The sequence below is a fragment of the Lampetra planeri genome, chromosome 7, assembly GCF_965212315.1.
Source record: "Lampetra planeri chromosome 7, kcLamPlan1.2.h2, whole genome shotgun sequence".
Taxonomy (NCBI): Eukaryota; Metazoa; Chordata; class Hyperoartia; order Petromyzontiformes; family Petromyzontidae; genus Lampetra; species Lampetra planeri.
Genome location: NC_136113.1, coordinates 11,745,934 through 11,768,275, shown reverse-complemented (window position 1 = coordinate 11,768,275; position 22,342 = coordinate 11,745,934). Strand labels below are relative to the sequence as shown.

The 22,342-nt window shown below is 44.6% G+C and overlaps 1 protein-coding gene across 2 annotated transcripts; it reads left to right on the top strand.

Moving 5' to 3' along the window:
• Positions 1-515: 515 nt before the first annotated feature.
• On the top strand, positions 516-21,133 carry LOC144719982 (NACHT, LRR and PYD domains-containing protein 3-like). Of its 2 annotated transcripts, XM_078596373.1 has the most exons (11): positions 517-1,749; positions 2,111-2,174; positions 5,082-5,467; positions 6,413-8,129; positions 8,557-8,643; positions 10,249-10,332; positions 13,331-13,417; positions 15,981-16,064; positions 17,094-17,180; positions 18,428-18,511; positions 19,880-21,133. In XM_078596373.1, the coding sequence occupies exons 3-11, from the start codon at positions 5,104-5,106 to the stop codon at positions 19,965-19,967; spliced, it is 2,682 nt and encodes an 893-aa protein (XP_078452499.1). In that variant the 5' UTR covers positions 517-1,749; positions 2,111-2,174; positions 5,082-5,103; the 3' UTR covers positions 19,968-21,133. The 2 variants fall into 2 exon arrangements, with proteins under 2 accessions (XP_078452500.1, XP_078452499.1); XM_078596374.1 differs by lacking the exon at positions 17,094-17,180 and having other exon boundaries at positions 516-2,174.
• The last annotated feature ends 1,209 nt before the right edge of the window (positions 21,134-22,342 follow it).

Here is a 22,342-nt window from a genome sequence, read left to right as displayed (position 1 = left end):
TTAATGTATGAACAACGGAACGCCCATCGTGCAGAAGGAGCGATTAATCGGCTCTGGGTAGATTTTCGCACAGCAGGACGAGAAGAAATGGTTGATGGCTTTGGGAGGCGACAATCTAGCAGTGGGAAGATCATGGCTGATAAAGATGACTCAATGTTTGCATTGACCACAATACCTGCGGTCGGAATGCAAACAAAAAACACAACTCTGATAATGTATGCACTGTCCTTGAAACTGATTGGTCCACACCCGAGACAGCTTTTCTTAGAGTCTAGTCTCACATGGTGTTGGACCAGATGACGCTAAAAGGCGCACAACTCAAAGACAATGCACCATCAGAGTATGAGAGCTCGGGGTAAGCATTTACACCATTGGAACCTCCTTTGCCAGTAGCAAAATATGATAATTGTTTTTTTACCCTTTTATCTGGAAACAAAACTGACACCTTTTTTTACAAGGAGTCAAACGAGTGCACACATTATCAGAGTTGTGTTTTTTGTTTGCATTCCGACCGCAGGTATTGTGGTCAATGCAAACGTGACTCCTTGTAAAAAAAGGTGTCAGTTTTGTTGCCAGATAAAAGGGTAAAAAAACAATTATCATGACTCAATAATTATTGGTGATGATATGATCACACGTTTACATTATCAAATTGAAATAATTAATGTATTTATTGTAATACTTTATTAATGCAATTCATTTAGTATTGGCCGAGTAGCCCAGCACTAAAGCGAGCGGCCGCATGCGGAAGGTTGCGAGTTCGCTTCCTAGTTTTGGGTTCACTCGGCCCATCATCCCTTCGTTGTCGATCAAATGAGTACCAATTCGTGGATAATTCAGCAGCGGTTTTCCTCAGTATGGACTCGCCCTCCTCATAGGAACGTGGAATTTCCACCACTGGCCCAGGGCTGCGAACGGATGAGCACCGCCTCGAAAAAGGCTCATTTGAGGAATACCTACTTTGACACTCGTCTCCCATCTTCTTGTTGCATTTGTTTACGTGCAGTTTGCCGTTTTCTACGTGCTATGTACGTGGTGTCTCCATGTGTGTTCCCTCGTTACGTGTTTCACCCCATTTCCACCTGATGATGAGCGCTTGTGTTGCGTTCGAAACGTAGTGATTTATTTTAATTTCATTTAATTTATTAAAAATTTATTTTATTTCTACATACGTGACTTTACCTAAAAAAAACAATGAGTATAAGTTCTGCAGTCACGAAAGCTTCAATCCTAGATTAACTACTTTGCCATTTATAACAGACGCATACATACTATTTGGAAATATCTTAGTGTCTGCATGCGGCTGTCTGGTTTGACCACTTGAATGTGAAGTTGTTGCTCTCCACAATAGAGGTGTTTTTTGGGGGGTTAGACCCCCTCTATTATGGATCATATTGGTCGCGAACGCCTACGTGTTCAACGGATCGTTGCTCTCCATCGACATCGTCGACCGTACGGAAGAAAAAAAGTGGCTTCGAGGGATGGGCTTGGAGGGAGGAGGAGGAGGAGCGGCAAGAAGGAGGCTGATTGCGGTGCTGATGCGGGTGCGAGGACTGCGTCGAGCGACGTCGCAAGGCGCAGCCGAGGTCGAGCGTAAAACCCGTTGACGCCGAAGGAGGAGGACTTAGAGGGTGCTGGGCAAACACTCGGATCGCAGGCGCTTCGGACTGAGAGCACGGGGAGGGGGTGGGTTGAGGGGGGGTCACTGCGCTGCGTTAACGAGGCGAGAGCGTGGGTGAGGAAGACGAGGTAACGTACTGCGCGAACGGCACTTGGCCCCCCCAAAAGTGCGTTGAGCCTACACGGGGGAGCTTTGGTTTTGTGCACGGCGACACCCGCGTGTGTTTGTGTGCGAGAGGACACTGCGCGTCGGACGCGTGTCTGTGGGTATGCGCGCCGATATAAGCGGCTCGCATGCAGGATGGGTAATATTAACTGCTGGGCATCTGCGAAAAAGAGGTTTACATCTCATCGGATTCCTCCACTGTGAATACACATTCCGATGGCTGATTTTAAGTCACCTGTGTACGCGTTTATGTCATGCGTGTTTTCAAAAAGCGTCACGACAATGATGATGATGATGATGCTGCTGCTCTTGATGATCACACAGGGAACTACTGGGCATCGTTCAGTGTCCACGCACTGCTGGTGTGGGGCTCAAGCTGCACGGACAGGTAAGGGACAATGGCTGGGTAGCGGCGTAATCAGAGAGAACAAAAGAGTGCTGGATCGATAGCAGGGTGCGCCCCACCCCCTACCCAACACGTCGGGAAGCAAACAGCGGCTGGTGGCCCGAATGTTTGTAAGGCGACTCGCCCTAGAGGGCCCAACATGCCTCTCAGCTCTGGGCCAGACTCCAGTTTTGTACCGTGGAGACAAAGCCAACACCCCCCCCCCCCCCACCGTGTAGTGTTCAAGAGGACTTCCCGGGGGCAAGGGGGGGTAAGTGCTGTTGGCTTTGACGGACGGAGCAGTGTACGAACACGCGTGATGTGGTGGAAGACAGCGTGAGGCTGCGAGTGTCGCCCCAGCGTTGACGCTTGCACACCGCGCGGTTGGCTCCGTACGGTGGGAAAGAAGTCCAAGGTGCGTGCGCGCACCAGCCGCTCAGAATCAACCCACGGGAGGCTCAATACCGCTCCGGTATTACTCACCACTGAGAATTATTAGTCAAGACCGGTAGTTTACATTCCATTTTCCCGATGCTACGATGGGATCGAATGTTACCAATAATAGAGGTTTATTTGGGTTAGATCGCCAGATCTCGTGGTAAGCCTGATGAAGCTAGTTGTAATTACTGGCGAAACGTCGTACTCAGATTGTAAATGGTGTGGCTTGACTCTCCAACACACCGGTAGTGCTGTACTAGTGACGAATTGGCACGTTCTGTTTATGTGACAACCCTTACTAGTTGGCTGTGTCGGGTGGTGTCGGGTTTTAACTACACATTTATATATTTACGCTATCTAACCCAAAAAAACCCTATATTATGGATGATATTGGTCGCGAAAGCCGACGTGTTCAAATAAAATGTTACCATTAAGAAGAAGACACATTACTCCAACTAACAATTAGTTCGAGAGACTTTTACTATTCTCTCTTATCGAGCTGTCAACAACTTTTCTAGGTTTCTCATAGATGATGCCTCTCAAGCCGATATTGGTTGTTCCATGAGCACCTGTGCTATGCAGTAATGGCATAGAGGAATGCAAGTTAAAGTTAAATTCAACCTATTGAGAACCGTTATTTTAACACTGCAACCCACCTATACTTTTTTATATACTTATACTTACCCGTCAAACACGTCAACCATGCAATAGCAAACAATGAAACATACACGAACAATTCGGGCTGCTTGCATGAAGCATTTCATGTCCTTTATTCGTCAGGTGTGGTAAGAAGGTGAGCCTGTGCCGGTCCTCTCGTCGCCTCCCAGTGCTTGCGTGACATTGCACGCAAGTTCCACTTTTACGAGAGGCTTTAAGGTCCTAAATTTTCGCCTCGCTTATTCGAGTGACGCAGAGCTTGGCTCTGCGCCTCATTCCCCTCCAGGACCAGGATTTGAACTCACAACCTTCTGATTGCGAGCCACCCAACTGTAGCGCTGAGCCACCTGGCCGGTTTGGCAAGTACTTCCAGTGGCAGGTATTTCACCTCATGTCCTGTGTCGAACGATGTATCGACATTGTTGGTGGGTTTTTTTCAAACATTCTTCTTGCACTGCATTCAGGTGGTTCTTTGTTCACAGTGTACGCACGTGACTGTAGCTGTGACGTACACATGACTGTAGTGAACTATTTGTCTTTATAAACGTGACACATTTTTTTTACTGTTTGGCCGTGTCGAGTGGTGGAGGGTTACGACACATTCATAAATAACGCGATCTAACCCAAAAACCTTTATTATGAATAATATTGGTTATTCATAATAAAGCCTACGTGTTAAACTGAGCAATTGGTTTCTGTTGTACTGAAGTCAAATGTGATGCACATTTCTGCAACAGCAATGGTGATCATGATTATTATTGTAGTGGTATTATTGGAGGGATGGTGACATTGCCTCGCGGAAGTGCATGCATCGCTCATTGTAGATGTTCATGGTTCTAATCCAGCGGCCGCCCTAGTTATTACTGTTAGTGTAACAACGATGGGATTACAATACAATGCACTGTGTGCTTCAAACAGCAGACGTCAAGAAGCCTGGATGTAATTCACAAGAGTAGGCCATTGTGTGCCGGCGTCAGGGTCAAAAGAGTTGCCAAATTCGACATTTACACCGCATACATCACAGTATCATGCCCGAGGTCACTCCTAAAATAAGACCGTCGTTGTCTCTTGAGTTCCCACCTGGCTAAACAAAACAAACTTGAAACAGTTTGTGAGCAGAGTGAAGAAAAGAGAGAAAAAGAGGAACATCCCCTTGTGTTTGCGTACAGTTTGGGTTTGATGGTGCCGATGTAAATTCGCGATGCCACGTGCCATCTGGTGGTGACGGTGTAATGGACGTTTTGTTGGAATCTCAGGCGCTTCTCAGACATAATCTGCACGAATTGGAAACGTCCATTAAATTAAGCCAATTCTGCACTTAAGGTGCCTAAAGAGGTTCAACACGCAAACAGTAGCCAGAACACTGCATAGAAAAATCATAATGTACAACACAAAAATAAAGTTGACGATTGGAAATTCACAAATGTTATCACTTAGGGAGAAAGATTGAACGATAAGACATATAAATAGAATATTACAATTGAGCAATGTTATGCAGAGCTACAAAGTAAATATATACTGTATATATATGTTCCAATAATGGAACTGTGTCTCAGATGAAACAGTTGCAGATACCACACTTGAAAGAGTCAACTATGCCTTTCACAGTATTTAAAGGGGATAGCTCCTGGACCAGATATTATTTCCGTGGACATGAAAGAAGCAAAAACAGCTTAGAGAACAGTTAATTAAACAAGTGACTTCATATATATCTGAGGGACACAACACAGCTTAATCCGTGTATATGTGTACCCGGGACAGTTATTAAAGGTGCTTATTTAGGAATAACACGTGGCTTGTGCTCTTTCTTTTAAGGTGAAATGGTGTGGAAGTTATCATGGAATCAAACGGACCTGCGCTTCAGATCATTAAACGCAACAAGATAATCATTCAGAAGTGTCTACATGGAAATCTGCACACAGCACTCGATCAATCATGTCAGGAAAGTATGGTTACGGACAATGAATACAAGACTGCTTTTGCTGAAGCTAACCCCGTTCAACAAGCTCGGTACCTTGTTAACCTGATGATTGACAAGGGAGAGGCAGTCTGTATGAAGTTTCTGCAGGTTGTACTGGTGCCACTGAGATCAGAAAGCCATCCCTTGGATGAGTGGATCACTGTGAATGAAGAGGAGCTGCGTGGAATGGGCATCAGAGTGAGCAACACCGAGAACCATGTCATCCGTGGAGAAGCTTTCCGTGAGTGCAGTGATTTTTTTTTATCTCTGCCGCCTTCGTTATTCTCGCCTCTCTTGGCCGCCAAACCTGGCTTGTACACGTTAAGCCACAAGGCCACTGTCGACGGTGGTAATTGGTCACAAAAGCGAATGCATGATTAACACATGTCCACATTGAAACCCAGGATCTCAGCAGTGCCAGCTCGATGCTGTGACCTCTGAGCCACCCAACCACCTCTGGCATTCCATTTGTTTTAATCGCAAATTGTTCAATGCGATCTCCTTCGCATCGTAAACTACGTTGTAAAAAAGACAAGCTGGTGTGCTCAAACTTGTTGTCGTGTGTACTTACAGGTCTTACACGTGAACTTTATGTATGTATGTTGAACTTCTTTCGCACCGTATGCAGCCAACCGTGCTAATCGGAGGTGCGGGGGAAGGACAACAAACTAGACACAAAAATCATTTCTAAAGAAATTAATTCTAATTTTAGAATTTAAAAGTGCTCTAGTGGCGACCTAATATCAGAAGGAAGAGCGTTCCAGACGGCCGCAGAAGCACACCAGACGATAGCCCATTATTTGCTCAATCAGTTACTTCTGTTTGTCCGCTCTCCTGATTCCACTGCTTTCACAAGGTTAAAGTTATATTTCTTCATTGCCCATGGAACATTTCTCCTTTTAGTGTTCTACAAGATCACTCGAATGTATTATTGTAATGTATGAATGATTGTCGGTTGAATTTTTTCATGATTTCAATTTTGTTACACAACTCGAATTGATATAATCAAAACTCAAATGCTTGTGAAGTTCATGCTATAATGTGCATTGAATTCAGTTATATTAATTTTTCACAGTATTATTCTCACTACATGATGTTGATAACCTGCTATGAATTAAATATATATATATATATCTGAAGGCTATATACTATATTAACATTGCTTTCTGGTTTTTGTTACATTTAGGAAAACATATGAATAAATACAAAACGTATTTGAAAAAGCTAACTGCGGTATCACATGACTACAATGCATTGCCTGGAGAATTCACAAACTTATTAGAGAAGATGGTTAGTCCTGTGCTGGTGCATTACTACCACAGGGATGAAAAGAAGACGCATGAGTTCCTTGGAAGAGCCAATGACCACGAGAGGATGATGCAGGAAGCAAATTGCAATGGGATCACCTACGAGGAACTCTTTGATCCGATGAAATCCAACGGAGAGATACCTCGTCTGGTCGTTGTGGTCGGAGTCCCTGGCATTGGTAAAACCACCATGAGCAAATTCATTGTGAACAGATTGTCAACAGCTGGCGACATCATATTTGATCAAAAATTCGAAAATGTTGTCTACGTACGATTCAGAGAGCTGAATGAAATAGGTGAAGTGTCACTCAAGGATCTGCTTGGAAACGTACATGCTGACTTGGGAAAGGTGGCTCATGAATTGATTGAAGACCCAGCAAAGTTATTGTTTCTAATGGATGGTTTGGATGAATTTGGAAGGTGTCTTGATTTATCCAAGGCTTGTAATGATCCAAACAAGAAAACAAATGTAGAAGCCGTCATTGCTGGTTTGGTGACGGGAAGGCTTCTGCTCGAATCCTCCATCCTGATTACCACGCGACCCCTAGCGATGGAGAAGCTGGATGAAGCAAAAGTGGACCGTGCCGTTGAAATCGCCGGGTTTTCTGCAGACGAGAGGAAATCATTTTTCCACAAGTTCTACAAAGACAACGTGCTAGGTGAGAGAGCATATCAGCTTCTGGAGCAAAATACACTCTTGGGTAGTTTGTGCTACAACCCTTCATTTTGTGAGATGGCAGCCATAACCATTGAGGATCAAATAAAGAATAGAGGTACACCTGAGTTTTGCCCACAATCTACAACCGAACTCTTCACACGTTATATATTTGTCCTCATCAAGCGCCATAGAAACAAAGCAGCAGGGGAAAAACACATTGCGTCTATTGCTAAAATGGCTTTAGAAGGTGTTCAAAACAACTTCCAGATATTCACACAAGCACACCTGCAAGAGTTTGAGATTGAAGCTGATGAAGTTTCAAGCACATTTATCAATAATGTGTTTAAATGCGATGGCGTAAAGCGTGATACATGCTATTCATTTTCCCACCTGACAATTCAAGAATATTTTGCGGCCTTAAGTGTATATTTGCAACCAACACATTCATTCTTCAGACAGCTGTGGGATCGAATACGTCCATCAAAATATTCAGTTTCTCACATCCTAATGAATATTAACAATGAACAAGATGGGCGGTATGACGTGTTTCAGAGGTTCCTTTGCGGACTGGCATCCAACACTCCCTGGACGATCTTAGAAGGCGTCCTTTCTAGGCCATCCACTGGTTCTCAAAACAAGGTCAAGGAATGGATCAGACACAACATAGTGAACCACATGGGAGACAAACAGAGGCTCATCAGTCTGCTTCATTGCGTGTATGAGCTACAAGATCCAAAGGCCTTGAGTAATGTCACTCGATCCATGACAGAGATTGACTTTTCACACACAAAGCTGTCCCCGCTGGACTGTATTGCAGTCTCCTGGCTTCTGCAGTATCGAGATGAACCATTGGAGAAAGTTGACGTAGAGTCATGCGGAATCGGCACTGAAGAAATCAAGAGAATCCATCCTGGACTGCACAAGTGTAAAGCATTGTGGTATTGTTCACATTTTATTTATATTACAAAGCAAAAGCCAATGCTTCTCTCTGATCAATGTTCATATTATCCAGATATTTACCTCCACCATGACAACAGACCCCTATATGTTTATGCAAATTTAAATTAGTCTATGAATGATCTTCTAACAAAATCAATAATTACCTGGGTGATTGTCAATTCATTTGAAAAGCAATGCTATTGCTAATAAGACAGCACTGTCTCTTCTCCCGTGATGATGATATGTTTAGGTACAACCACAACGGCACACTAATGAATAAAGCAGAATTGTTAGTTGTAGTATCAAGTGTCTGCGTTGATCATGTTTACATGATTGCTCATCTTCATCAGGTAACATGTTTGGCCCAGTCGTTCCCGTGCGTCCATTGACAGAGGGCTCTCCCTTCTGCCGTGCGTGTGAGTGTAGGCTTGGTGGAAACGACCTGAAGAATGAGGGCGTAAGGATCCTGGCGAACGGAATGAAGGGGATAGATGGGCAATTGGAAGTCCTTTTGTGAGAAACCACCTTACACCTCTCACCAAGTCTAGTTTTGTCTCAACATTCCACATAAATTGCTAAGTTCCTAATTATATACACATTTTTACAGTCCCATTGTTGACATGTTCAGTTGTGTCGGTACGATGTTGTGTCACACAACTTTATTAATGTTCCGTTGTTGGCATGGCTCTTACAAATAATATGGGAAACAAATCTGCAACTCTGTCCACTGTGTTGAAGTGACTCACGATATGTCCCACTGCCGTGATGGCTCCCACTAAATCCATCTGTTTTTTGGAATGATTCTGGATAGGTCCCGCTACAATGTTAGTGTGACTCCCGCGATGCTCCTCTGTGTTCGTACGACTCCCTCCTATGTCACGCTGTGGTGAAGCAACTCCCTGCGAGAGTCGGCTCAGGTGTGGGCGCGAACGCCTCGAAGGCTAATGCCTTTAAAAGTTGTCCACTAGTGCAGAAAACAAACAAACAGCCACCCGCTGAACATGAGACAGAGTCCAGTTACAGATTGGGGTTTCCTTAGATTTATTCTCAATCTCATCTCTTTAATTAGCACCATTCAAATATAAAATAAGCCGGAGTACAAGTGATATAAATAAGACCTCAGCTCGTTTCATATCTCACCACGGTCTTGCCGAGAGAGCAAAAATCAATGGGCAAAGGTCAAGGCCGAGTCAAAATAAATTACAGTTTGCCAAGAACAACACAAGGGACTTTGCAAGGATTTGCGAGTGTTAAAGGGCAAGTAAATAACTCACGTCACGTGAACAAAGTGCACGTTAACAGCTGTAAAAATTCCATCTGGATTTGAAGCTTTCGTGACTGCAGGAATCCATACTCTTTGGTTCTTTCGGTAAAGTCACCGAAAGCAGTTGCCCTGCTGTGATTGTGTCACCTGATGACGATCGCTTGTGTTGCGATCGAAACGTCGTGATCTATTATTTTCTACCTACGTGACTTTACCGAAAGAACCAAAGAGTAAGGCAGTAGACATTACTTGGTCACGTCACAACACGATCAACACAGACTCAACGTTATATTACTAAATTAACGCGAGGCTAATCGCTATCACTGTCATGCAATTACTCATCTATCACACTTTCTCTGCCTTTTTAAACTCTGGTCTAGAGCACTGTTTTTAAACGAGATGGTGTCAATTGTACCTGACGAGGTTACGTCTCGGTGTTCGGGCGAGGTGGGTCACTCGTGTGGTGCAGCCAATGAGAATCTCGGTAGAGGCCCCACTGAGCGGTTTCAGGCTGACCACGATACACAACATTTTCTTTATATCCCCGTATAGATGGACACAGATGGTGGCGAGTCCACTTGTTGTACTGCCTTCTAGCGAGCCAGGGTATGGGATCCTCGACGGCAATAGCAAGGCAGTTTCACATTCTTACGTGCAATCCAGCAAACGCTTGCTGCCTCCACGTGTGCTGGATTACAGGCCACGCGCATAGACGTCACAAGGCCCGTGATATGTCTCCCTCTTCGAGTAGTAACACTGCTGACATGCACGTCTGCATTCTCGTTAAGTTGAAATGACTCCGTTGTTACCCTCCCCAATAAAGCTGTGGTTCGGATTTTTTTTTTCCCTTTTAGCCTGATCGGCTGCTCACTGACAGTTGATGTCGGTCCTGCACTCCAAGACATCATCAAGGCCAACAAAGGATTGAGGGATCTCAGGTATGTTTCCGTGAAGGCTCTGCTCTTTTTTGCTGTTGCAAATTTGACGCGTATACTCTGTGCGCAAGTTATCGTTTGTTATGTATTTAGTGTTCCTGAGGTGGAGCGAGAAAGGCAGTGTCTGAAGCAATTCGAAACTAACTATTCTTACAGCCTTCAATACCGACATATTTGAAAATAAACAAAACACGTGTGCGTGAGGGAATATTGTTAATATTAACAACAAATCCTTTCACATTAAAGTAGAAAGCATGGTCATCATCATCATTAGCAGCAGGAATGCTCATTCCACTGTTAGATGAAGACTTCACCAAGCTGTCGCCATCCTTCTCGGTCATGAGTTGCAACTATTTATGGAGCTCCTGCACACAACACGCTATCTCCTCTTGGCCATGTTAACTCCTTTAAACATCGACAGCTCGGTGAAATGGCGCCGCGGTGGCGAGATGTTAACTGCCTCGCCTGGTATACAGGAAGTCGTGGCTTCAATCCCGACGCCTGCTCTATATTTGGAGTCTACGTGTCTTTCCCCACCCGTGGTGCGTGGATTTGTTTTTTTCCTGGTCCTTTGTTTAACCCCTCCCCATTAAATGGCGGAGCCAGGATTTTCAGGTAGGGGGGGCAACCTCTCCAGCATTGAAAAATGATAGGAGTTGTTAGTTAATAAGGACTTGTCCCTTGCTTTTTATTCGACGCGTGTGCGGCAATGGCGCAGCCATCGATCGAGGGTCGAATTCGAACCGTGTGTGACCGGCATCGCGCTCGCTCAAGGTGAATGCCTTCAGGGAAGTCGTGTACTCTAGACGCAATTGCGCACCATTCTGTGAGTCACCTATAACTGCTTTGCCGATACTTATTGCCAATTATGAACTCAGACTATTGTCATATCATCTCATAGAGTCCCTGGCACGTAATAATATGCTACACAGTGGCAGTGGAGGTCGCAAAATGCCGATTTATTACGAATAAACGCCAATGATCCGATCGAAATTAGGGATTTCGATCGGATCATTGGGGGGGCACGTGCCACCCCCCCCCTACTGGCTCCGCCAATATCCCCATTTAGAATCAACATCACGCATTTAAAGCACAGGTGCCAAAAGCACGTCCCGCAGGCAACACAGTTGGTCGTATGAAAATCATAATAACACGGTATTTACCGAACATCGCCCGTTTAAATAAAAAAAACGGTAGCCTAATTAACGTCTACCACCCGCGTAATGTCAAAAGCACGTTAATGAATCAAATGGTATGAATAGCTACTCAGTGCTGTGGTTGCTGGCTTCCCGATGCCCGACAGCTCTTTGTTTGGACCACTGCATCGAAGTTTGGAACAGGCGGATTGTGCTGTTGCTACCTTTATTTGCTGTGCGCAAATCGAGCGTGTTGGCTGTCCACTAACCTCCACGGATAAATATGAATTGCTCCACTTTTCGCGGATAACTCTCCACTCCTTATCGACCTTTCTTTTTCTTTGAGAACATAATTAGGTTACACGACTTATATCACAATCCAAAAGCATCAATTTTTTTTCCGCGTGTTCGAATGTTTTAAATTTAAACCGGAAATTTAAACGAAATTTGTAACTGTTGGAGTGCTGAGGATGGTCGTGTCGGTATGGGGTTGCGTGTCGCGAAGCAGCTCGAGGAACTTCCTCGGATATCTAGGGATTCAGGTGCAGTGCCGGATTATCCTCGTAGCAAAAGTGGCTACATATGTAGTAGCTACGGGCCCCGCACTTTCAAGGGCCCCGCGCTAAATGCTTTCAAGCTATTATCAATTCCGGTTCAGTGATTCTGCACTTGCTCTACTACTCGAGTACTCTACTGCCTTCAAATTTTATGAACGACTGCGTGTTTAAGGTTAGCGGGTTGTCGTATTATCTGGCGGTATAGCCAATGAAAAAATACAATTACTTTACGATGCAAGTTAAACATTTGTGTTTTAATATTTGTGGGTTTTTTAGGGACCCTTCATAACATTTGCTACAGGCCCTGCACTAGCTTAATTCGGCACTGCACAGAGGTGGTGGTGGCGGGGGTGGGGGGGCACAATAGGGGGGTAACAGCCGGTGACTCAGCCAGGCATCTCAGCCAAGCCATGGCACCTGCAGGTTCGTCTTTCCCGTGACCTCCTGCCAGCGAGCCTTCGACACTTCACGTGGCCTCAAAGTGCACCTGGCCTGGCACAGGCGCCGAGGCGACGTCACCATCACTTCGTGGCGAACGGCGGGTGTTTCTATAGGTGTGCTTCCGCGGATGTCTATCGCCCACTTCAAGTGGCCGTGGGGAAGGACGCGGGTGGGTGGGGGGTGCGAAAATTGCGTGATGGCGAACCGGGTGGGGCGGCGGGGAGAGGGAGGGGAGGCGTTGGGGGGGGGATTTAGAAATCCGCGGCTAATGAGAGTTGATTTATTTATCTTATAGCCGGCAGGACGCGCCAAATCGCCCGTTTTAATTGCCGGTTTGAATTCTAGTTGTATTTAGGTAGAAGATTAAAAATATATATGTAATAAAACATGTATAAATAAGTCGTAAAATTGGAAGGAAGGGGCTTGGGTGGCCTGATGCGGTCATGTGTTTGACACCCCTGGTTTAGATTATTTGTCTACTGCTATAAATGTCCACCTGACGATAAGCCACTTCGTTGAGCTGTCATTTGTGGACAGGTCGCTTCTGAAAAAAAAAGCTACGTAGCTCAGTGTGCCTTACCTGGTAAAATTAAAAGTTTAGTTACGACTGCTTCCCCATTATTCAGTCTCGATTACCCAATCTTAATATTGTAATAACTTATGCGAATACTACATTCAATAATACGTGCCGTTTAGTATTTTTTTGTAAATGCTATATTCTAAGTACTTTTACGTTGCATAACAGATTCAAATGAAATGTGTAAACAGCGGAAATGGAATTGTTGGTGAAGCTCATGCTCGTCTCCGAAATTCGTGTGGGTTCAGGAAGACATTTTCTGTCTCTCGTCCCGTCAACGTGGATTTTAGGCTGAGCGGGAACCAGATAAGGGACGCAGACTTCCAGCTCCTGGCGCATGGGATGGCGAGGAGAGAAGGGCGTTTGGAGACGTTGCAGTGAGTGCCATCCTGACACCGCCTGACCATGTCTCCCCCCCCCCTACCACGTGATGCAACATCGCCTATGTTAAACAGCTCCACACGTGATGCGTCTATAACCCTCTTGTATAAAACTAAGCTCCCCCAGGTAGGCTTCAACAAGGGTGTTGGGGCAAATGCCATTAGCGAGCACCTATTAAGGCTGCCACAGCAAAGAGGTGGATGGCAAGCACCACGCCTGGCTACCGTCACATTCTCGCACTGCATTAGGTACTCATTTAAGGTTGAATCGACCTAGGGGAGGCACAGGACCTATTCAGAAGTCCATCACTGATGTTGGCTGCGAGTTGGAGTAAACTTCTGGTCGCTGGGTTTGTAGCTCAGTGGCTGATCAAAACTGTTTTTGTTTGTTTTAAATCGTCAGTTACTCTTTTGAAAGGTTTAGATTTGGTCACTGTAACGTCTCAGCCATAATACATCTCTGTGCTGAATGCAAAGTTTTAACTTTTCCTGCTCCGGCCCAAGCATCATTTAGTTGACAACAAAAATAACAATAATGTATATACAGGGTCTCCTCGACTTACGAACGAGTTAGGTTCCAGAGGTCTGTTCGCAAGTCAATTTGTTCCGAAGTCCAACTTTACTCCTGTTGATTCCAAACATGTTGTACGGCATGTACACTAAACACGGGGAATGGCTTTAAACGTTGTATAATCTCCTGTAGATAGATATGCCACCGGTTCTTCATGTTCTGCATATGTAGATGCCGCTGGTTCTTCATGTTCTGGAGATGTAGATGCCACCACCGCTATCTATTGCACGGCGGTTGAACTTTTGACTTTCGGTCCGAACAGGCAACCGGACATACGGACAGGTTTTGTTCATATCTCTGAAAGTTCGTAAGTAGAGATGTCCTTGTAGCATGTAACTGAAATTCAAGACGCTCAACAGAAGCAGTTGAAAAACACAACTTCACAGAGTAAAAAAAGGTTGATGAAGCCCCCCACGGCTGCCGATGGAGATGTGGTAGCCCCTGTGACAGTGGCAAGGACCCAAGGCAAGGTCCAGGAGGCAGCACCGGGCCCAGTCCTCGAACAGCGCAGGAGGGAGATTGGGAAATATAACGATACGGTAATACGATAATGAATATGTCGTGTTGTCGAGGGACTAAAAGGAGACAGGTTACAGGATGTGGCAAGTGGTCATGTTCAGCGTCAGCTGCCTCCTCGCCTCGGGGGAGAAGGTGGGGAGCCGAAAGCAAACAACATCAAACTGGTCTTCTTTCCAAAACCTGAGGTCTACCCTTCATTCCTCACTGCTAGATTCAATATTTACTTCCTCGCGTGAAATTACACCTGCGGATATTTTCGGAAATGCCATGTGGTTCAAACCCTTAGGTTTTGCCTTTTTCCACTCTATGCTTCTGAGTGATATGTTGACATTTTATGTGTTTACGTGCCTTATAAAAAAGACAACCAGCAGTTTACATGTCCAAAGTATCTTACGCGTTGACCCAATAATTATTTTAACATCTACAGCTCATAAAAATAGCAAAATAATTTCCTGGATTCTTGTAAAGGGTATTCGATAGGCAGGGGTTCAACCATGGAGTAGATGTAATCCAAGCCTCCATGTCACGAGCCATGGAAGGTGGGAAGTGGTAAATATTGAATATAGCAATGATGAATGTTACATGTGTTTAGGCACTGTTACCAGTTGGATGAATGGCAAGGTTGTTTCCGCATTGAAAGCAGTAGGAATTGATGTTTGAGTTGATTCCAGTTAAAGTGAGTTTGTGCTCAAATGAGCATTGAGATGGAACTCAGTCATGAGGCAGTCGTGGAAATTCCGCATTCCTTTGGCGGAATCGAGCCTATTCATAGGGCACCACTGTTGACTTTCCCAAAAAGTGGTACTTATTTTATTATGTCTGGAGGGATGATGGGCTGAGTCAAACGCCAGCAAGGGTTTGAACTGCAACCTGCCTCGTTCTACCACTGAGCTCCCTGTCAAGTTCTAATTAAAGTATCATTAAGAATGAGTTTGGAGTTTTTTTTTAATGGAATCAATATATCACGGAATGAAAAACTAAAGTAATCAGGGTTAGAAGGAACAACATATTTAACAAAATTACAAAAGTTACTAATCCAATTTCTGTGGAATGTAGCACACAACTGAGCAATACAAGTTCCAGGAGCTGTATAATTTTGTGCAAAATTAGCTATTTATCATAGAAAGCCATTATCAAAGAAAGCCTCACGAAGTTGCATAATTTTGAGAATGGTCCCACATTGAAATATTTGGCAAAAACATTTTATTAAGTGGTGTTTTTGCACGTGGCTGGAAACCAAGATAACGTTCAAAGGTATACATAGATAGATGTATTAACTCCATTTCTGGACTACCATCTCTTGACCACATTGCAAATCAGTTGATTTAGGAGTTTTGATAATCTACATGTGATTCATGGGGTGTTCAATCATTGTGCGATGAACCCGATGATCTGAGTTACATTAATTGCTTTGTCCAAGTTAATGGTTGTTTTCTAAGGTGGGATTTTACTGCTTTTCTCTCCCTTTAGAATTAATTACTGCGCGTTGACGGAACAATCATGCCGTGCAGTGCGTAACATCATCAGGGCCAATTCATGCTTGACGAGCCTCTGGTAAGTTCTGTGTGAAGGAGCTGAATTCTTATTTTACCAGGTAAAGCTTATTGAGCATTGAGCTCTACGTTCAGAGGTGACCCGGCCACATGATAGCTCGAAGAAAGTGGCTGATATCATCACGTGCGGGAATTTAAGTATCAGCCAAATAATCTAAATGCGCATTTATTATAAACGTGGAGGGGTTAAAACTGGAGAACCCGGGGATAGATCCACACGACGACCATCGGCAAGGAGAACACACGGACTCCAAATCTACTACATGCGTCGTCAGTGCCTGGGATCGAATCCACAACCTCCTACGTACCAGCCGAGGGAGATAACATCTCCTGGCCATTGTGGTGCTCTAGGTTACTGCCGGTGTGTGTACGTGATAGTTTGACTACGTTTATAAAGTCTCACTGATGTCAAGAGGAATGATTAGCTCTAAAAAATAAATGATAAAACTCATGATACATATATCAATGGTCAAGGATTTTCTTTACAATACACGGAGCACCGTTTCAAGCAACCTTTTCTATCAACATGTAATAACTCTCCATGTTAAACATCTAGATTTTTCCACAAAATGGTGTAGTAATAATTGATACTATTCACATAGAAATAGTGTGCTTATAACATTGTCTGTGATAGAAATTGGGGATGTTATCTAATGCATATAGTATAGTTTGCCTGAGTGACTCATACATTCTCATGTTTTGGAACGGATATAAGCTGAAACTTGGCAGAGATGAATTTATGTGTGCACATATAAATGAAAAGATTTGAAAGCGAAACTCCGGAATTTGGGCCTCCCAACAAATGATGGCCTGCAGATTGATGGTCTTCACTCAAAGAGAAGGATCAACATACACATATGAATTATGTGCTCTGTATTACCAAAACATTGTTTGAAAGCAAAATTACACGTGTCTTCATTGCTCATATACGTCATGATGGTAAATATTAATCAATAAATATACGAGACCCTGCAATTATTATGGGTTGAGTGAGACAGGGCTGTTATTCCCCCCATACACGTGAGTTTAGGCTAGGTGGTAATAAGCTCAAAGACCAAGGAATCAAGCTCCTGGCGGAAGGGATGGCGGGGAGAGAAGGACATTTGAAGGAGTTATTGTGAGTATCAATCTGATAACTCCACACTTTGTTCAATCTGATGCAGAAACTCACAATGAACCGTCATTTTGCATACAAAGATTGCCTGTATAGCCCGAACAGACTGTTGCGGCTAGTGCTGTTAGCGAGCACCTATGAAGGCAGGCACATCAGGGGGTGGGTGGCCAACACCATGCCCGGCCGCCTTTGTCTCCCGAGTGGCGATGTTTACACATCACACCAGGTACACATTTGAGGCTGAATCGACCTAGGGGAGGCACAGGACTAGTCCAGATAATCGTCACTTGTGTTCGCCGTGAACGGAAATCGAATTCAGGTCGCCGCGTTCATAGCACAGCGAGCTAATCATTGCACTACCGCTCCCCAAATGTTTCGCACACACACACACACATATATACATGCTACAAACATTCTCTCACATAAATACACACAATACAGTATGTACACGAATAGAAATTAATATGATACATAATCCTAAGAAGGGCCATTATACAAAACAGATATTTTGAACTTTTAAAATGGGATCCTCGAGTATCCTAGATTCTTAAATAACCACTTCATATTAAGTAACCACTCACTACTCCACTACTCTTCCACATAATCATACAGGAACAAATCACATGTGAAATGCATTAAAAATGCCATTTGTAGTGTATTAGAACAATTAGGTTTCTTACCTAGACATGCAGAATTTAAATGTTCTATTTTATGTCTTGGGTTTATTCTGGGCACTGATTTCCTTCCACATGTAAACGTACTTATAGCTTAGCAAGGTCTCAAGAATTAGTGTTCCTTCATGTCTACAGCCAATTCCATCTGGCTACAAACTGAAACCACAATTCATATTGCCATTATTTTTCTGTTGTAATCTGTTACTCCCCCAACAAATAATTCCACTTCGCGAGTCACTTTCACAACACAATGTCACGTTCTTAACATCTCTGGATGGCAGAGCACACGACTGACATCATTGCTGCCGTGAGGTTCCTGGAGACCAGGAACTGGAGGCCAAGAGACAGAATTTCACGTGGAGCCCTCTTATTAATTTGCACCAAAATCTCACGTTTTCTTGTGAGGGCCCTATTTTGTGTGAGGCCCCATCCAAATGTCCCCTTTGACCCCCCCCCCCACCCACCCCCTGCCTCTCATCAGCCTTGACTGACACATTTGTTTTATTACTCTGACGTTGCTTTGTCAATGTCAATGCACGTTCCATGTCGGGTTCATATTCTCTTCTTTCGCTTCAGCTTGCAGGAATGCTTGCTGACGAGCATGTCAGGTCCTGCACTCCACGACATCATCTATGCGAACCCAGGCTTGAGGGAACTCTGGTAAGTTCTGCGTGTAAGGGACTGTGAAGGCTGTGTTCTTGCTGCTGTTGCTGCATGTTTCAAACACACGCATACACTGCAAGTTAGTATTGGTTGGTGTCTTGCTCTGTCTCCATCACTCTTGTATCTGTATGTCTCTATATCTCTCTTCGTGTGTCACTGTGTCTGTCTTTGTGTGTCAATGTTTTTCTGTATTTTTGTATGCCTCGTTATGCCGATGCCTCTTTATCACCCCGTGTTTCTCTATCTCTTTGTCACTCTGAATTTATATGCCTCTCATTGGTTGTCTCCATGCATTTCTGTCAAACTCTGAGTCTCTTTGTGAGCCTGATGTTCCTCATCCCCTCAAAACCCCACAAGTGTTGAGGCAGCCCTGAACCCAGAGGCCCAACACATGCACATAGAATAGGCTTGGCCGTCACCACCAACACCACCATGACCAAAACCTTCCTAGTGATCATCACACCACCAATACCAAGACCCGCCATTCACCACTAAGTGACGGTGGTGTCACCATGGCACCTGTGCCAGGCCAGGTGCACTTTGAGGCCACGTGAAGTGTCAAAAGCTTGCTGGGAGGAGGTTACGGGACAGACCCAGGTGCCATAGGTTGACTGACAGAGATGATTGGCAGATGCACCACCTGTGCCCCCTACTGTGCCAGCTTGCTGTATATTTGCTGCCCGGTGCTCTGCTCGTTGTCATGAGCGTCGCTCCTCCACCTTCTGTTGTTGGAGGGCGACTGCCTCCAACTGCCCGGTAGCATCCTTCACAAGCCTCCTCCACAGAGGCCGATCTTGACACCACTGGTACCAGTCATCGGCAAGTCCACTCAGCTCCACATCCTCCCGTACCGCATCAAACCATCTCTTCTCCAGCCGGTGTCGTGACTGTTTAGCCCCCTCTATCCGGCCCCACCACCACAATTATAATCACCACCATCACCACCACAAGACTACCCCAATCACTTCCATTCCCACTGCAGCATGGTTGTGATTGCCCAACAATATTTAGATATTACTCATTACACACCAAATGGTGTATAACACAACAAACTTTCCCGCTCAAAACTCGAACTATTAATAATTCGAGTAGTATTAGCTGTATCAGTAGGAGCATCGGTAGTGGCCGTAGCATTCTTGGCAACATCAGTGTCCTTGGCCGTTTCGTCAGCAGCACTATTTGTGGATGTTGGGTCTGGCCTCAGTCGTTACATCCCTCTGGACTTTCGTAGCTGCTGCAGTTTGGTCTTCGTGTTGGTGTCGTCAGCTCTGAATGGGCCCTAAATCGAGCTGTGACGATCTCCCTGAGGCTCATTGTGAACCCAACTCAACGTCAGCCTCCTGCGTGTGTGTATGTGTGCTGCAGGTTGAGTGGCAATGACTTCCGTGCAGAAGAGAAGATGGAGTTGAAGAGGAGATGGACTCACAGAGAAGATCTGAAGATTACATTTTAATCTGAGAATACCCGGACGTTGGAAAATTAACTCACAGAGCAGCTCCGTGAATTTCATTTAAGTGATTTTAAGCATTTGGAGATATCCATCAGAGAGACGCAATCGGAAAAGACAGATGTTCAAAGCAGGACAAAATGTAAATGTTGCACTGAACTTGAACTTTTTTCGCACCGTACATAGCCAACCATGCTAATAGGAGGTGCGGGGGAAAGACAACATAATATCTAAGCATAAATGATTAAATAAAGAGAGATTATTCAATAAAGAGGTGGAAGAGAGCAGATTGGAGCGCTTTTGAAACTGGACAATGTACGCAACATAGCCATGTTAAGTAGAACGTCTTTGATGCATCACTATCTGCTATGACACATGAATCAATATCATGGTCGTGAATGAAATAATCGAAACTTAAACTTAACACTGTGCAAGGTAGCATGGGGAGATGTTTGCTCAGAATCGCATTGAAGCAGAAGGGGGGGTGACATGTTTTAGATAACACAAGCCAGGTTACACGCACCGTGAAATATGCTGGAGTGAACGTCGACCGCGGACAATGGAGTGATGGAATCGGCTTCGTGTGCCTGTGCTAGGCGCATTATTACAAGAAAGGATCGTGACATATCGCGATGGCGTGGGGGAGACCTTCATCCAGCAGTGGATAGAGCACGGGTGATGACGATCAACGCTGGCCCCCGAGCTGTTATTGACGAATGTGTTGGGTAGTTTGTTGGTTTGACAATCCGGGCCGAGTTGACAGACACACGGTGACGTCTGTAATGTATTTTTTTTTATTTACAGAGAAGTACACGTCCATGATTACCAATAGCAGAATTTGCCGTAATCACTTGGGATGAAATGTGGGCTTCATAGGATGCTAGTTTGCACGACATAATAAACACAACTCCTCTTTCCCTTTGTGGAGGTGAAAACCATTGGAAGTTTGTTGGAGGCTGCATGACTATGGCGGCATTCCGCAATAAGGAGATTTAACACGATGTACAGAGTGTTGAGACAAAACAAGCAAGCATCCTGTCGCACATGTTCTGGCTTTCGACTCGCTGAGACCATTCGGTGTCCCATGTGAAGACCGCGGCGTTGGACCCAACATTTCAAAAAATGTAAATAACGTGAATTTTAAATAAACTTTGTTCTTGTTCCATAACTCAGACCCTGTCCCTTGGGAGTTATTGCAGTGTCAGAGCTTGTCCTGGTCCTCCCCTATGTCGACTCGGCCATAAATGAATGATGCAGTGTGCAAACAGCAGCAGGGAGATGAATGTGACCAGGCGTGATGCTGGCCACGTCACCTCGTGTTCCATGTCAGTCTTTGCTGTATAACAGCACTTTCCCCAACATTTAATACGGGTTTTTTGTATGCGTAGGGCTTTACAAGTAATAACATAAACGAATGATTCGTCGTTAGTTTATTTTGGGTTAGATCGTCGTGTAGGTATAATGATTCCACCACCCGACAGAGCAAATCAAATCAAGTTGTCACGTGGGCAAATGTGCCAAACGCTTTTGTGCTTTTTTTCTTAATAGTAAAGTAAAGAGGCGGAGTGAAGGGAGGGAACCGAGCTGTAGACGAGCGGCAAAGGTATTCCATAAACGTGGAGCAGCGACGCGGATATACTCTTCAGCTAACAAAGTTTTTCGATGTAAAGCTTTCGTGACTGCAGGGATTCATCTTCTTGGTTCTTTCGGTAAAGTCACGTAGAAGGGAAGTAATAAAATAATAAAAATAAAAATAATAAAATATTTCTCACGACGTTTCGGCCACAACGCAAGCAGCCGTCCTCAGGTGGATAACAGGTCTGTCGAGAAGACAGAGTCTGAATGGCACACCAACGCAAAATCACCAAATAATTAACTTCAGTTTCATCGATGAGTGTGTGAGCAGGAATCCACGTGTATCGATTCACGCATGGTGTATGTAATGGGTTCATGGTGCATGTTTATGTTGCATGTAAAGTGTTCTTGGTGTAATGGTTTCATGTTCGTAATAGGTAATAATATGGCTGCGGCGCCATATTATTAACATTCCTTCCCTTTATTAATTCTGACCTTACTCCCTCCCTTTGATGCTGCTAATCCTGCATAATGCATGGGCATAATGACTTTAAACCCCTCGCCAAACCTCCTACGCATTTCACAAGTAGTGCTAATCGCATATCTGCATTTCCCATAAATATGAAACATTTCTCTTGATATGCAAATTATTTTGTCAAGACGCTCTTCGCTCCTCCATCCCAGCATAAATAGTCGCTCCAAGCCTGGGGCGTGCCATTCAGACTCTGTCTACTTGACGGACCTGTTCTCCACCTGAGGACGGCTGCTTGCGTTGTGGCCGAAACGTCGTGATAATTATTTTATTA